The sequence below is a fragment of the Plasmodium vinckei genome (assembly GCF_900681995.1).
Source record: "Plasmodium vinckei vinckei genome assembly, chromosome: PVVCY_06".
Classification (NCBI taxonomy): Eukaryota; Apicomplexa; class Aconoidasida; order Haemosporida; family Plasmodiidae; genus Plasmodium; species Plasmodium vinckei.
The window spans coordinates 30026-45824 of NC_051298.1; the positions used below are offsets into that span (position 1 = coordinate 30026).

The 15799-nt window shown below is 22.2% G+C and overlaps 6 protein-coding genes across 6 annotated transcripts; all 6 read right to left on the bottom strand.

Annotated features, from left to right (window-relative positions):
• Window positions 1-433: 433 nt before the first annotated feature.
• On the bottom strand, window positions 434-1318 carry PVVCY_0600080 (NIMA related kinase 3, putative; the record flags this gene model as incomplete). Its single annotated transcript, XM_008627154.1, has 1 exon — window positions 434-1318. One exon carries the CDS (start codon window positions 1316-1318, stop codon window positions 434-436), a length of 885 nt encoding a protein of 294 aa, XP_008625376.1.
• A 1261-nt stretch (window positions 1319-2579) lies between these two features.
• On the bottom strand, window positions 2580-2933 carry PVVCY_0600090 (conserved Plasmodium protein, unknown function; the record flags this gene model as incomplete). The annotated part of the gene is made up of 1 exon (XM_008627155.2): window positions 2580-2933. The coding sequence occupies one exon, from the start codon at window positions 2931-2933 to the stop codon at window positions 2580-2582; it is 354 nt and encodes a 117-aa protein (XP_008625377.2).
• Window positions 2934-4568: 1635 nt separating this feature from the next.
• On the bottom strand, window positions 4569-5204 carry PVVCY_0600100 (cytochrome c oxidase assembly protein COX19, putative; the record flags this gene model as incomplete). The annotated part of the gene is made up of 1 exon (XM_008627156.1): window positions 4569-5204. One exon carries the CDS (start codon window positions 5202-5204, stop codon window positions 4569-4571), a length of 636 nt encoding a protein of 211 aa, XP_008625378.1.
• Window positions 5205-6370: 1166 nt separating this feature from the next.
• Window positions 6371-7269, bottom strand: PVVCY_0600110 (conserved Plasmodium protein, unknown function; the record flags this gene model as incomplete). Its single annotated transcript, XM_008627157.1, has 2 exons — window positions 6371-6949; window positions 7234-7269. 2 exons carry the CDS (start codon window positions 7267-7269, stop codon window positions 6371-6373), a joined length of 615 nt encoding a protein of 204 aa, XP_008625379.1.
• Window positions 7270-8185: 916 nt separating this feature from the next.
• PVVCY_0600120 (ATP dependent RNA helicase, putative) lies at window positions 8186-11984 on the bottom strand (the record flags this gene model as incomplete). Its single annotated transcript, XM_008627158.2, has 7 exons — window positions 8186-8288; window positions 8725-8933; window positions 9026-9094; window positions 9228-9427; window positions 9557-9726; window positions 9831-10051; window positions 10269-11984. The coding sequence occupies 7 exons, from the start codon at window positions 11982-11984 to the stop codon at window positions 8186-8188; spliced, it is 2688 nt and encodes an 895-aa protein (XP_008625380.2).
• A 1620-nt stretch (window positions 11985-13604) lies between these two features.
• On the bottom strand, window positions 13605-14060 carry PVVCY_0600130 (mitochondrial phosphate carrier protein, putative; the record flags this gene model as incomplete). Its single annotated transcript, XM_008627159.2, has 1 exon — window positions 13605-14060. One exon carries the CDS (start codon window positions 14058-14060, stop codon window positions 13605-13607), a length of 456 nt encoding a protein of 151 aa, XP_008625381.2.
• Between the last annotated feature and the right edge of the window lie 1739 nt (window positions 14061-15799).

A 15799-nucleotide genomic window follows, 5' to 3' on the forward strand; every position in this document is an offset into this window, starting at 1 on the left:
CTTTTATTTATCACTCTTAAGGAAAAATCCTACTTAAAGAAAGTTGTAAATGATCTATATATTCCTTAGAGCTTTATCTCCATCCATAACTAGGCACATTTAAAATTGTAGAAAAAGACATTTTGCTAAATCAACAACTTTTGAATAGCTATTCCCTTTATACTCTTAATTGGTTTTATGAATAACTACCCCCAAAAAAAACATTCATAAAACTTATATAAATTCTAGCAATATCAACCAACCAATTTCGAAAATATGATATTTCACTTTCTTGTATTGTCTAATAAGGTTATGAAAAAATATTTATTCAAAAATATATTTATTCCATTTTTTATAGACATATTTTACAATACCTATTTTGAATTTATAATAAAATACATCATGTAATTTTATTTTTTTTTCGTTTTTTTAATTTTATATGTTATCGTTTAATCTAAACATAATCCAATTTGTTTGAACAAATTATTTTGGTATCTTCGTTTCTTGCAATATTATAATCAGAAATTACTTCTAACCTGTCTAGCGCATTTAATGATAATAATTTTGAAATAATATCAACTATTTGTATAGAATAAAATGATGAAATGTTTTTAATAATATAATTTTTATAATTTTTATCTTCAAACAATCGAATCATATCATTTATATTATTAGCAGAAAAGGGAGAAGACAAAGTTACTAATTCATATAATATACAACCTACTTGAAATAAATCACTTAATTTATTTGTTTTGTTTAATTTTATAGATTCATAACTTAAAAAACTTAATGTCCCTAAATTTTTATTTGATCCTTTTTGTGATATACCAAAATCACCAATCTTAATTTTACCATCTTTAATAAATATATTTGTACTTTTTAAATCACCATGGATTATACCATTTTTATGGATAAAACTTAATCCATTTAATATCTGGTTTAGTATATTAAATATTTCATTTTCTGAGTAATGGTCACTATTTATTTTTCTTCTTAAAATATCCGAATATAAATCTCCTTGATTACAAAATTCGATTATGAAAGATAAAGAATCATCTTTCTTAATAAAATCAACAATCTTAACTATATTTTCACAATTCTCCAACTTTTTCATTATATGTAACTCATTCATATAACCTTTTAAATCATTTTCGTTTATTCCATACAGATCATAAACTTTTGAAATAAATGTTTCATTTGTATTCAACGATCTTACTAAATGAATTTCACTGTTTGATGTCATTATCTCTAAAACAGTTTCAAATTTATACCCGTAATCCATATATACATTCTGCTTTTCATATGTGTTTCTAATAGTTGGTAATAATAAAGCCAACATTATATAAAAGAAAAACAATATGTACAATTTTGAGAAAAAAGCCAAATAAAATAACAACAGGAAACAAGGGGATACACAAAAAACAAAAAAAAAGAAAGTAACAAACAATAAAAGAAACATAAAAAAAACAAAAAACAATCAAATTAAATAAAAAAAAAATTAAAAAAAATTTAAAAAAAAAAAAAAAAAAAAAAAAAAAATGGTTCTATAAATTTATAGGAAGTAGTATATATACTTTTGAGATATACACTTCCAATTAAATGTTAAGCAAATTTTTAAGAACAAAAGAATTATCAATTAATATATTTAACACAATGTATTGACAAAAATTCTTTATATATAATTGCTAATAACTCTTTAATACTATTAAAATTTAAACAACAACAAATTTTATAGTAAATTAAATATTTTTTAAATTTTTGACATCAAAAAATATATTAATATTTTTTCTTTATAATGAGGTTCAAAAATGGCACAAAAAAGAAATGCACAAACAATATAGATAAATGTGAAATAAAGGGTAATTATACCAAAAAATGCATCAAATATGTGTGCAAATCTGTATGCACATATGTATATATTAATTCAGAGAAAATATTTAAAAGTCTGTCTTATTTCTCCTTATTTCATGTATCATCCATTTTTCATTGTGGATTCATTTTTAAAAATAAAAACTCGGGGTTTGTATTCACTTTGCTAATTTGTAAGGAATAGAATACCTTTTAAGTTATCGACGGTTTCTTTATGTATGCATAATTAACTACATTAATGATTAATTATATTTTAGCTCTACATTCCTTTCCTTTTTAAAATAATAATTCGTGTGTGTTATAAATATATAAGTCTACTTTTGCCAAACATAATAAATTAGAGTATACAAATGAAAAAACGAAACTTTTTATTTAGCATATTCGAAAATATTCAAGTAGGAAAAGGTTTATACCATTAAAATATAAACTATAATGCATAAGGGGGAAAGAGCTTATGAAAATATTTACTTTTCCTTCAGACTATTGAATAATAATTCATTTATGCTAATACAATCATTATTAATTTGTTTTGTATAACGTCGGCTTAACACTTTTTTATTGTGGATAGGCTAACTGTGGCAATATACTATATAAAAAATTTGTCTACTTTTAAATAAAAACTTAATATAATATATTGTTTTTCTCTATAATTTACAAATTATATTTATTGTTCCTTATTCGTATCATAATTTTTGTCATACTTATGCAAAACTTATAAATTCCATTATATTTTAAACTATTTCATGCCCTTCATGTTCATTCCCTAATTTGGGAATCCCTTTAAATTTTTTTTTTTTCATTTTTTTTTTCTCTTGTTTATCTATAGCCTCATTATCTTGAGAATAATTATTTCCAATTTTTGTATTATTTTCTTTATACACTAGAATTGGTTTTATTAATTTTTTAGAATAATAAATTGATAAACTGTTTAACAATGTAGACACAAGGGAATATATAATTAATACTATTGAAATAATATAAATAAACCCATCATTGCTTTGAGTGCCTGGTGCTTTTTTTATGTATATTTCGGATATTGTAAATATATTGTAAAGCGGAACAAAGGCGATTAAAAAATTTAACATTATGTCAACGTAAACTATTGTTATGTATATTTGTGTATGTGTATAAGAAGGGGTATTTGAAAGTATTCCAAAATATCCAAAAAACATAAATAATAAACATAATGTAATTGAAAGAAAGGCTGCCAATCCATCAAATAACAGCAAAATTACTTTTATAAAATTACAAAATAAAGACATAGTGAAAAAAATAACTGCCCTTTTTTGGGCATCATTATACATATTCTCATTTTTAATTGATTTCATTTTAATTTTTTTCTGAAAAATTTGTGTTATTAAACATAAATTAAATAAAAATAAATGGGTAAAAATTATAAATTGGGCATACAAAATATATTCTTTGTTGTCTTAAAAAATGAGCAACAAAAGAAAAATATATAATTTATGGTGCTATTGTATGCTTTATGAGCATACCAAGGTTATATTTGATTTAAAAAATAATAATATAAATGAATATGTATATATATGTAATACATAATATCAACTAAAAAAATTAAAATATATTAACAAAAATTATTGTAAATAAGGATACAAATAAAACAAATGTATAAATATATATTTCTATATAAGCAGGTTGTATAAAAGCATAAGCCATCAAAAATATATGCAAAAAATATAATTTTATTTTATTATTTACCAAATATTTTTCAACGTTTTACTTAAAAAAAAATATATACTCATGCATGATACGATTTTTCAGCTAATATGCATAATTAATCATGTCTACAAAGGATGTTGCATTCGGTGATTTTTTTTAAATAAAACATATAAAATTTAGCTTACAAACATGGATATATGTTTTGCTACTTTTTTCCTGTATATTTTTTCAATGTTATCATTTAAACAACCTTTAGACACAAAATTTATAATATTGACGTATATAAATCGAAAAAATAAGAATGTCTCAAAACAATTGCTATAGACAAGTTAAATATACCAAATAAATTTTTCTTTAATTTGAAAAATACTATTCTGAAGTTATTATTAAGCAATTTCGTTTTTTTTTTTTTCTAGCTAGCTAAATTTATCTTTTTATATTTCATACAATATGTAACTTTTTATTTTTTTATTCTTTAATTATGGTAATTATTATACACTAATCAATGGAGTTAATTTTACAACATATGCCCCTTTCGCTTATAAAAATTGCCTTTATTTTTAATATTAATGTTTTATTTCATACAGAAAAAAAGGCATTTTTATATTTTTTATATTTCCCAAACTTAATATAGCTAAAGCTTATATATTTTTTTAATATTCATTATAAATGCCATTTTGCTTTATATATTTAATTGTGTTAAATCTGATTTATTAACTCTATTAAATTGTGTGTATATATATATTCAGGCTTTTGTTATGGAGTAATATAATGGAAATAAAATAAACTTCTTCAAACTCATTGAACATATAAGAAATTATACATAAGTATATTTATACTTACACATAATATCATATATGCATCCCTTATTTCAGTAAAATAAGCCGTATTCCCCCCACATGTTCTATGCCTTAATGTGACCATTTTCTTATTATATATCTTGTTTTAAGCACATATTATATGGGTGTGTACCATAATGCTTTTGTACAAAATTTATATTCATCAGAGGAATTAATTTTTGTTTTAGTAGTTCTATATAGTCATGTATTGCTATTTTTAAATAGGCTACTTAAAAATGATTTTTTATTTTTCTTTTTTTCTAACAATACTTGTAAATATTCTTTTCCAGCTAAATATCCACTTTCCTCCTTTCGTTTTATTGCAATTTGTTCATTCGATTCCATTGGTATATTTTCTTTTATGTTATTGCTACCACTTACATCGTTTTTTATAGTTTGTAAATTTAAAAAACCATCGCTATCTTTTAGAGCTATTTTGTCTTTGTTTTCTATATCTTTAGCATGATAAATAATGTTTTTTTTATTATCAAATTTTGCATCATTATATTCTTTCATTTTATTTTTTTCTTTTGAGGCTTCCATTCTTTCCTTGTACGCATTGTAACTATATACATTCTTAAAGTTTTTTAATCGACTTTCGTGATCTGATTCATTTTCATAAAAACCTAAGTTACTTAAATCTTGCTTCTCTAGTAAATTGTTATCAATTCTACATATAAAATACTCTTTCGAATATTTTTTACAACTAATATGATCATTTTTATGTTCCTTTAAGCATTTTAAATAATTGTTTTTTATTGATGTACACTCGTTGCTATGGTCTAAGGGGAAACTTCCTCTATCCGGCTTCTTAACGATGCTTCTTTTTGTATCCATTTTTTATATCTTTTTACAAAATATATATATTTTATAATTTAGCTATTTCACCCTTTCCATTTTTAATAAGCTTTTTATCAGTCCTATATGCATGTGTGCATTCCCAATTAATTAAAAAATAATTAAATCTTATAAAGGAGCGTGTATATAAATCTTTATTATAGCTAAAACGCAATGTTTATAATGAAAAGCAATTCTTCATCTCTTATCATTTCTATTGGTATGTATATTGCTGCAAAACATATTTAAAATTGCTATATAAATTTATTCATAATATTGGCGTAAATAAAACAAATATTTTTCATTTAATTGTACAACTACTGTCCTGCAAATTTTATCTTATTTATGATCTTCCTATATTTTTGCCTAAGGAAAATTGGTGTTGATAATTGTTAAAATTCTTAAAAATTCACGTAATAAATTAAATATAAAAAATAAATAAAATAATATTTAAAGATCTGTATCTACAAAAAACAAATTATGGTAATTCTTTCAAATTTTTAAAAATAAATTTTTATAAGGTATACAAAAAAATACATTGTATACATAATACTACATATGCGTAATGTGTAAAGATAAAATAAACCTTTCTTCATTATACTTTCAAAAAAATAAAATCATTTAAAAAAAACATACTCCCCTTCATTTGCGCATAAATACTTTTATTAATAATATTTACATTGTAATTATTTTTAAATAAGCATTTTATATGCGTTACTGATAATAAAAAAAGAGATAGATCAATATATACAATATAGTGTAAGAAAAATAAAAATGTAAACGAATTTTCATAAAAATTCAAAAAATATAACTAAACATCATTAAAATATGAAAGATATAAAAAAACTCTTAAAATTTAAGAATGTATTTTTTATTTTTTTAAATACGGAATAATTAAAATATTTTGATAAAAATTGTATCAATATGATAAAACAAAAAAATTAAAGATAGAACAAATGAATGTGTTAAACTCATTATTTCTTCAAAGCAACAGTTTTAAAGATGGTAAAATATGTTATTTTCCATTTTTAAATCCATATATCAAACTATGTATTCCCACACAAGTACTATATGTATAGAAATCATACAGACATATACTTGTGTACAATCTCTTTCATAGATTTTTATTTTTTGTTTCCCCATAGTAATTAAAATTTATCTTTTCATTAATTCTTCATAGAAAGAAGTTTATCATTTTTAATCTTTTCTAGCATTTCAACAAATTCACATTTTATGCCTCCAAAATTATTATTTCTAAATGCATTATTTTTCTTTAGCATATAATATTTATTTAAAGTTTCGTGATGTTTTGTACCACTAAGAACTCCATGCTCTATGCAATATTTAATTGCGATTATTGAATTTGGATTTTCATCTAACAAACTTTCATAGAAGGCTCGTGTGCCATCTCCGTTGGGTGGAGTTATAACCTTTTGGCCTTCTTTAAAATATTTTGTTATATCATTTATTTTCATATCTTCCTCATTTTTAATATCTTCTTCACCCTCCATCATTTCTTCTTGGTCTAATTCACACTCCTCTTTTATGAATTCTTTACTTGAGCTTTTAATTTTTTTAACTTTTGTTTTTTTATTACTGTTCTTTTCAGATCCTATGCTATTACTTTTAATCATTTCTTCACACATTTTAGACTCTTCATTATTATTACATTCGTTTTTTTCACTCTTGTTCATATTAATACTAGTTTTCTTTTTTATTTTTGTTTTAGAGCTTTCTTCTTTTTTCTAAATAAAAAAAATGAAATGAATAAATGTTTAATTCATATAATTGTGTCTTAAAAAGTATAACAAAATATTTCAAAAATTTTTATGTATTTTTATTGTCTATTTAGGAGTTCGATGTGAATGAAATGAAATTTTATAGTAAAAAAGAAAAAAAAAATCGTATTCATCATGTAATTCCATTTCTCTATACACAAACTTCTAGTGCGACTCCTATCCACATATTTATACATAATCAATATATTTTATAAGGTGTAAGTCAAAAATACGCAATTATATGTGCTTACCTTAATGGATATATTATTGGGCGATGGCGCTTTCATTTTTGAGAAATATTAATAAGAACTTTTTAATATAGCTTCCCTTATTTTATATCGAATACTTTACAATTCTTGATTTGTGATTTTTATAAATGTTTTATTTTCTTATAGAGTGCTACATATATATTATAAGACTGAATGCATCTATAATTTTTTTTAGCGTTCTTTATTCATAACTATTTTTTATATAATGAATACATAAGCGAATTTCTTTTATTATTTAATTTTACTTAAAATTTTACACGATAAATAAATACTCATATATATAATATTGATAATACATGCTTTAAAGCTGGTATCACATTTTTTTGTTACACATTCTATAGTTTTTTTATTTTTTAAACTAAAAAATTTATGTACCAATTTTATTTGCAAATTCATGGAAATAAATACCATTAAATCCACAAATATTAAATTACATGCATTTATATTCAATTATTTAAAAATATTACAAAGAAAACAATAAATTTGTAAATAAATGATAAATATATAATTAAGCGTAGGAAATCATAAAGTGGCGAAATGCCGAAACGAAAAGTAACAAATTGTAAAGAAAAAAATAATAATATGGGAAAATAATAAAATTAAAGAATAACAAAATAATAATCATTATGTGTATTTTAAAAATACCAACAAGTAGCAATATAACAAATTATGTATCTGTAAAATGGATCATAATAAAAAAAAATTCTTATAAAAACAAATAAGCACTTACACATGTTATTAAAAGCTAAATTATCTTAACATTCTTCGGAAATTATATTTTTTTAATTCTTCAAATTAACCATTATTATATACATTTTTTTTCTTTTTACACAAAAAAATAATATAACATATAGAATAAAATATTTCTGAATTATTAATTAAAATAAAATTAGACGAAAAAAAAAAGAAAGAAAATATAGTAAAACAAATGTTGCTAAATGGGCCTGTTTATGTCTTTTATGAATTCGGCAGTTCCTTTCTTCTTATGTTTATCCTCCTTTCTTCCTAAAATTATGACCTTCTTTCTTTGTAATTTACTAAGGAAAAAATTAATGCATACACAATCATGTATAGTACAATATATACACAAGTATAGCTTCAATTCCAATTAAAGCATAAAAAATTACACAAAACATGATGCGAAAAATATGCATACATGCATACAAATAAAAAAAATATATATATTTCTAAGCATATATAAAATAATCATAAACCATTTATATATTTAAAAACAATAAAAATTAATATAACATTAGTGCGTACATATAATACCATTCCTTCATGTAACATATATATAACTGTTATAAGCAAATACATGTCTTATAAAAAAGGAATTACATGAAAGTACAATTACATAAATATATACTTGCATATTCATATATCATAAATTATATTATATCGATAAGCACTCATTGAAATAGAAGGATAAAAGTCTAAATTAGTATAACAAAACCAAATATATATATTTCTTACTATTTTATCCAGGGTGTTTTTTTGTTCTTCTTCATGGCAGGTTTTTTCTCTCGAACAATTTGAGGTAACTCTATTATTGTATTGATTTCTACCCCTTTATTTCTGTAGTGTGAATTTGAATTGTTAAATAAATTTATAATTTTATTAACCGAACTACTACAAATATCTGCAATATAACCTTCATCACATTTTGCTACGTCTCCGACAATCTATAAGCCCATTCATATACAAAAAGAAAAAATGTTTTAAAAGTTTTTTATGTGTATATTATTTTTTATTTTATATAGTAATATAATCCTACGCTTGAAAAGTTTCCACTCCCTATTGTAGCTTTCAGCATATTAATAATATCATCTTTATTCTTAATAAGCTATAAAAAAAAGGTTATATATATAAAATCTATTTTTCCATCTTATTCTATATTTATGGTTATATATGTGTATTATCTTTTTTTATAAAACGACGAAAAAATAAATTGGGTATTTCATAAAGCCATATATTACCTCAAAAAATGGATCTTTTATTAAAACAGAAGTGTAATTTTTCTTTCCTGATAACAAAGAAATATCTTGACATTTTTTATCGAATTTTAATAAAATAGACAATATTTGAGCTATTATTCTTGTATTATATGCTTCAAATAATTCTCTCGATTTATTATGAAGAAATTCATATTTTTCAGGAGGTATTTTCATTATTGTATCTGTGTAAAAGATAAATATTTATAATATCAATAATATAACATGCTGTTTCATAGTTTATACATTATGCATAAAATTTTTATTTGACGTTTTTTGAAGTGATAAATTTGCTAATGTATATTGATTCAAACCTGTTAATGTATCCACAGAAAATTTGTATACTTCATCTGCATGTGGACATAGAATAACCTGAAAATTATTTTTTGTATATTTTATAACTTTTTCTAAATTTTGGTATTCATATTTATGGTAAATTGTTAGACAAACTCCCTTTTCCTTTCCTCTTCCAGTTCGCCCAGACCTAATAACAAAATTGTAATTAATTATTTATCAGTTTAAAAAAGTTATAATCATATTTTCCATTTATCTTAATGTATAATTTTACTATACATGCATTTAATTAACCTGTGTACATAATCATTTGGGGACACTGGTGGGGAATAATTTAAGATGAAAACCACATTCTCTATATCCAATCCTCTACTCACTATATCTGTTGTAATAAGTATTTTTTTTTTTCCTAATTTAAATAAATTTATATTTTCATTTTTTTGTGCTGTCAATAAATCTGAATGTATCATAACTGCATGGGGTTTCAAAAATGAATTTTCGTACAACTTTTCCACCTTTAAAAAAAAAAAAATAATAAAATTAAAAATAATAATTTTCAAATAATTTATCATAAAATGGGCATACATACGAAAATACACAAACTTACAATTCAAATATCAACAAACCATAACCAAAATATCACAGAAATAAAAATATGTATGAAGAATAAAAGAAACAGACACAAACTATAATCTTGCATATATCGATAAGACACATATAAACATATTTTACCTCGTCTTTTGAGTTCGAAAAAATTATGCATTTGTTTATTTTGCTATCATCCTCAATAATTGTAGATGTATCTTGATTCATATAATCAGAAATTAGCTTATTACTATCATATTCATCTTTATCTATATCATCAAATTGTTTTGGGTGCTCAAGCATACTTTGATTTTTATTTGATAAACCTTTTTGGTTAAAAAAAAATATATTTAAAAAATAGGGGACATATTTATATTTTGATGGAGTATTTATTTTGCATATAAAATGAGAAATGTTTAAATTACATAAACTATACTTTTTGTTTTCTTTACTTAATAATTGAAATGAATTATCATTCTTATTTTTATTCGAGCTACACGAAGCTATATTTTCATTTTCATTATTTTTAATCACTTCTTTAATGCCATTAACAAAATCGAAAAAAATAAAATCAGACAAATGCTTATTTATTTTTTTCATCATTAATTCATTTATATTAGCTGTAAATAAATACATATTAAAATCTTTATAATTTAAATTATCATAATTATTATTATTTTCTTTCTTATCTATTTCATTTTCTATGGAATTTAATCCATTTTTTGAAGAATAATAAAATAAAAAATTAAATATCAATCTTCTATTTTCTATAATATAGTCAAACTCATCAACAACAATAGTATTAACACAATTCAAAACATTGTTCATAATGTTTTTATCATTTTTTTTCTTGTTTTTATAATTTTTTATATAACTCTCAAACTTATTAGGTGTACATAAATAAAAATGTATTCCACTGTTTCCTATTTCCATATCTGTATTAAACTCTTCCTTATTTATAATACTATTTTTAACAACAACATTTGATCTCATCTTTTTCATATTGCTAAAAGAATCATTCTCATCACTTAATATACACACATTTAAATTAGGGTATATAGACAAAATATAAATATATAACTGTTTACATAAATATATATTTTGTGTAAGTATTAATACATTTCTACTACAATCAAATTTATCATTTATTATCTTTTGTATTAATGGTAATAAATAACATAAAGTTTTTCCCGTTCCTGTTTTATTATATATAAGTAAATGCTTACAATTTTTTACAACGATTTCATTAAATATGATATATTGATACATATATAATTTACTTATTTTTAAGATTAATTTTAGGTTGTTAATAATTTCTTCTTCGACATTTAATATACTTACATCTACATGTTTGTGTCTATTTAATATTTTATTATCTTCATTATTAAATATATTTTTATCATTTACATTATTTCCTTGTATGAATCTTCGATCTTCATATTCGTTACTATTCAATTGGTTCTCTTCAAAAGCTGTACTTTTATTCTTACCATTCCTTTTATTATTACTTGCTTCAGTAACATATCCTATAGATAATATTTTTACTATTTTATTATTATAACAAATTCTATATATATTTCTGATCATATTATTTTTCCATCCATAACTATTAATATACTCCTTCCTACTAAATATTGAACCTTTACCTACTATACCATTTTTTCTTTCATTTAAATTTGAATAATTATAATTTTCCAAAAAATTATTGAAAATTGTTCCATTTAAATTTATATTTCGGCTTATTTTCTTCTTGCTTTTTAAACTTTTGTTTAACACATTCATATCAGTAATTGATAAATGAGTTGAATGGTTAATGTTTTGTATATCAATAAGTGTGTTCATGCCATTTTTCACTCGTATCATTTTAGACGCATAAACAGTACACTAATATGCCTTTCTTATAATATTCTTTATATTATTATTTTATATTTTTTCAACGTCCTTTTCTACCCTTTTCATACAATCAGCCTTCATATTTCACCATATATATTTATTTACGAAACCGTATCACTTAAATATGGAGTATTCCCCTTTATTTTTTTATAAAAAATATACAAACAAAATAAAATATTATACAAAATCGAAAAAAAAGGGAAAAATAACTCATTTATATTTATAATATAATAACTATACATGTAAAAAAACGACAAATCAAAATTTTCACATTTTCCCCCTTCATTTGTATAAAAAAATGCAACTATTTTTTAGTTTCATTATGGAATTTAAAATACAACAAATTCCCAAAGAATAATATAGAGTTAATTTTGGGATTATTCTTTATTATTATTTCCTTTGCATATTTTTATTCGCATCCATACATATATATGTAGGTATACTTAGGTTTATATTTTTAAAGGAACAAATTATGCTAACACCTTTTTTTTTATTAAAAAAACATCCAATTTACATATATTCATGATGTTATTATAAATATATTGCAAAGGCGCGACTCAATTATTAATAATTATAATTTATTTCTCTTTTTTTGTGTTTCATCCTTTTATACAAAATTTTCAGATTTAATGATAAACTATATTTTTATAAATACAATTTTTTTATAATATTAACAAATCAAATTAATACACACGCATGAAAATACATACAAAATTTTGTTTTCCAACTATACAATATTAAATTTTCTCCTTTGAGAAACACCAAAAAAAAACAGGAAAAAATAGTAGACGAGGGAAAAGTAAATGAAACCATGATCACTAACAAACATAAAAAAATTAAATAGAACAAAATTTATAAGTTTTATTTATATATTTTTTTATTTGTTTATATTTTTCTCCACACAATAAAATAGTATTTCTCCATATAATAATTTATTATCTCATAAAAGAAAATGAAAACAACTCTCCATACATAATAATGCAAAAAAATATACATTATATACCGTACCATATTTTTGTGTGTAAAAAGGATAAAAAAAATTGTTAATATGGCTATAGAAATGCAATAATTGCAACCCCAAATGAAAATATTAGTTAAAGGGTATCCCCAAGCATTTTCCAATACTTCTATTCCATTATATATGTACCTATATTTGATTTATGCGATAATACGCTTAAATATAAGGTTTATTTTTATGTTTTAATACAATTTTGTTTGAGCAAGTTTTATTTTTATTTTTACAGTATAAAAAACTATTTAATGTAAAAAAATGTAATAAATAAAAAAATAATAATAAATAATGAAAATTATTTTTTTTAAACAAGCTATGCATATATACATATATGTGTGTGCATATACACACTTTTAAAGAGAAGGGCATCTATAAAATTCAAATTCCCAATTGCAATATGCTTAAAGCAAAACAAAATAGTCTTCGATTATTTGCATATAAAAATATACATTTTAATATGCTTCTAATAAAATTGTAATGTTTAATATATATACTATTAAACTATGTTTCTATATCCTTTAATTTATTAAAGTTTCTTTTTTCTTATTACAAATTTTAGAAAAAATCCATTTGATAAATCATTTTTTAGCACCAGATCCTGATCCGGATGTGCCTAATCCCATAACTGATTTAAATGTATCATATATCCACCACTGTAAACCTGTTAATGTTCCTATCATTAAAACCCTTGTACATATACCTTTCGTAAATAAATTATACATTCCCATCTCTTTTGTTATAATAGACAAACTTTTCCCCTTGTTTTCTATCTTTCCTAATTGGGATATCATATTATCGGCAGGATGTGAAACTAGTGCACATATAATACCAGATAAATATCCTGACGCGAAAGTTATACCTAATTGGGTTGACTTAGAATAGGTGTCCTTTGGTTGGGTAAATACATTATCATACATTGATTGAACAATTTTTTCAAAAAAATAAAATTTAGCCATAGTATATGGGATTTGACGACACCATAAAGGTGAAACACTACCAAATGGAAATTTTGTTTCGCTTCTGTTTTTTAACATAAACGAAAAAGATTCTGATAATTTATTTGGAAATGTACCAGGTTTACTTGTTTGCATTTTAACTTTAATCATTTCAAATGGACATAAAAATATGTCTGCTGCAAATTCTGCTGATGCTGATGCAAGTAACCATGTTGCCCCTTTATATTTATATGCATATTCTTCTCCTAAATAATTTGAATACACATCTTTAAATATTTCATAAAAACCAAATTTACATAAACCTTGAAGAGAATATCCTATAAATGTAGGCGTCCATCCTAATGATAAACTTTTAACTTTTTCTTCTTTTATTATTTTTCCTATACTTTGAAATAAATTTTTATATATATTTGGATATGTTTGAATTCTACATTTTGTAACATCTAATGGGGTTATTAATGTGTGTGTCAATCCACAAGATAATATCCCTCCAAACATACATTTACTATAATACGACAAATTGTGATCGTGTGGGTGTTTTATTCTAGTAACAGGCGTACTATATCTCGAATCCCAAGTATCTGATCCTTGCATTTTCACAAATATTAAAATCTGATATTAAAAATTGTTTCAAATATAAATGAGCATGGTAAATAAATGGTAACATATGGGAATTCTATCAATCTTTGGCATACATATATACAAATATTATTTTAAATATTTTATATATACCCCAAATTGTGTAAAATTTAATATAATTAAATTAAGCAATATAACTTATAATTATAAAGACTTTGTGTTGCAATACATATTTTAAAGTTTTTCACAAAACAAACTGTGTTTAAATACGTGTTATATTAATGCTTTCCGTTTATTTCACCTTCAAAATAATATAAAATAATACAATAAATATATGTGCGTATTATTATATGTTCATGTATTAATTAAGGCATATATTTTTTACATTCCCTTTCCCAAGGATGTGTTTACGTATTTTCAATTTTAATTATTTCCTTACCTTTATTATCTCTGTTATTAGTACTTTATTGATTATTATATATTATGAAGGACCATTTATTATTTAAACATATTTATATATATTTTTTTATTTTAATTTTTTTTTTTACAAATATATTTCACACAAATTTATACAATTTTCAATTGGTTTTACCACTTCCTTCGTATGCTTATATATTTTCCACGTATTTTTATATAAAATGTAATATATTTTAAGTATTCATTGTATTTTTTTGTTTTATTATTTTTTTTTTAAATCACGCTAATACAGGGTGTGCACATATTTTTAAATATATTCCTGACCATGGTACATTTCCTTATACCCATACAATTATATAAATTCCTTTTGTTTAATACATAATATAAACAAAGTTTAATTGTGTAAAAAAAATGCGAAGAAAAACTATTCTAAGCGTTGGATGTTAATTGAAAGTATATGCAAGACCTTAGTTTTATTGTAACATTCAGGTATATTTAAAGAATATTTTCAACATTGTTCTAAAACTTAAACCCTTTCTCACACTTTTGGTATTATATTTTTTAACGATTCCTAAATAATTCACAATATTTTAATCTATTCATTTTTATTCCATGGTTTTAGTGAATACTTGTGTACTATATTTTTTGCTATTACATTCAAAATAAAAAAAATAATAAACATTTCTTTAAATCATTTCCATCCTTAATAACATACCAACGAGGGAAATAAACAAACATTACTATAAAATAACCATATCGCATTACCTTTTCATTATATACTGATCTCTATATTTTCTACCTAATTAATACAAGCTTTTTTT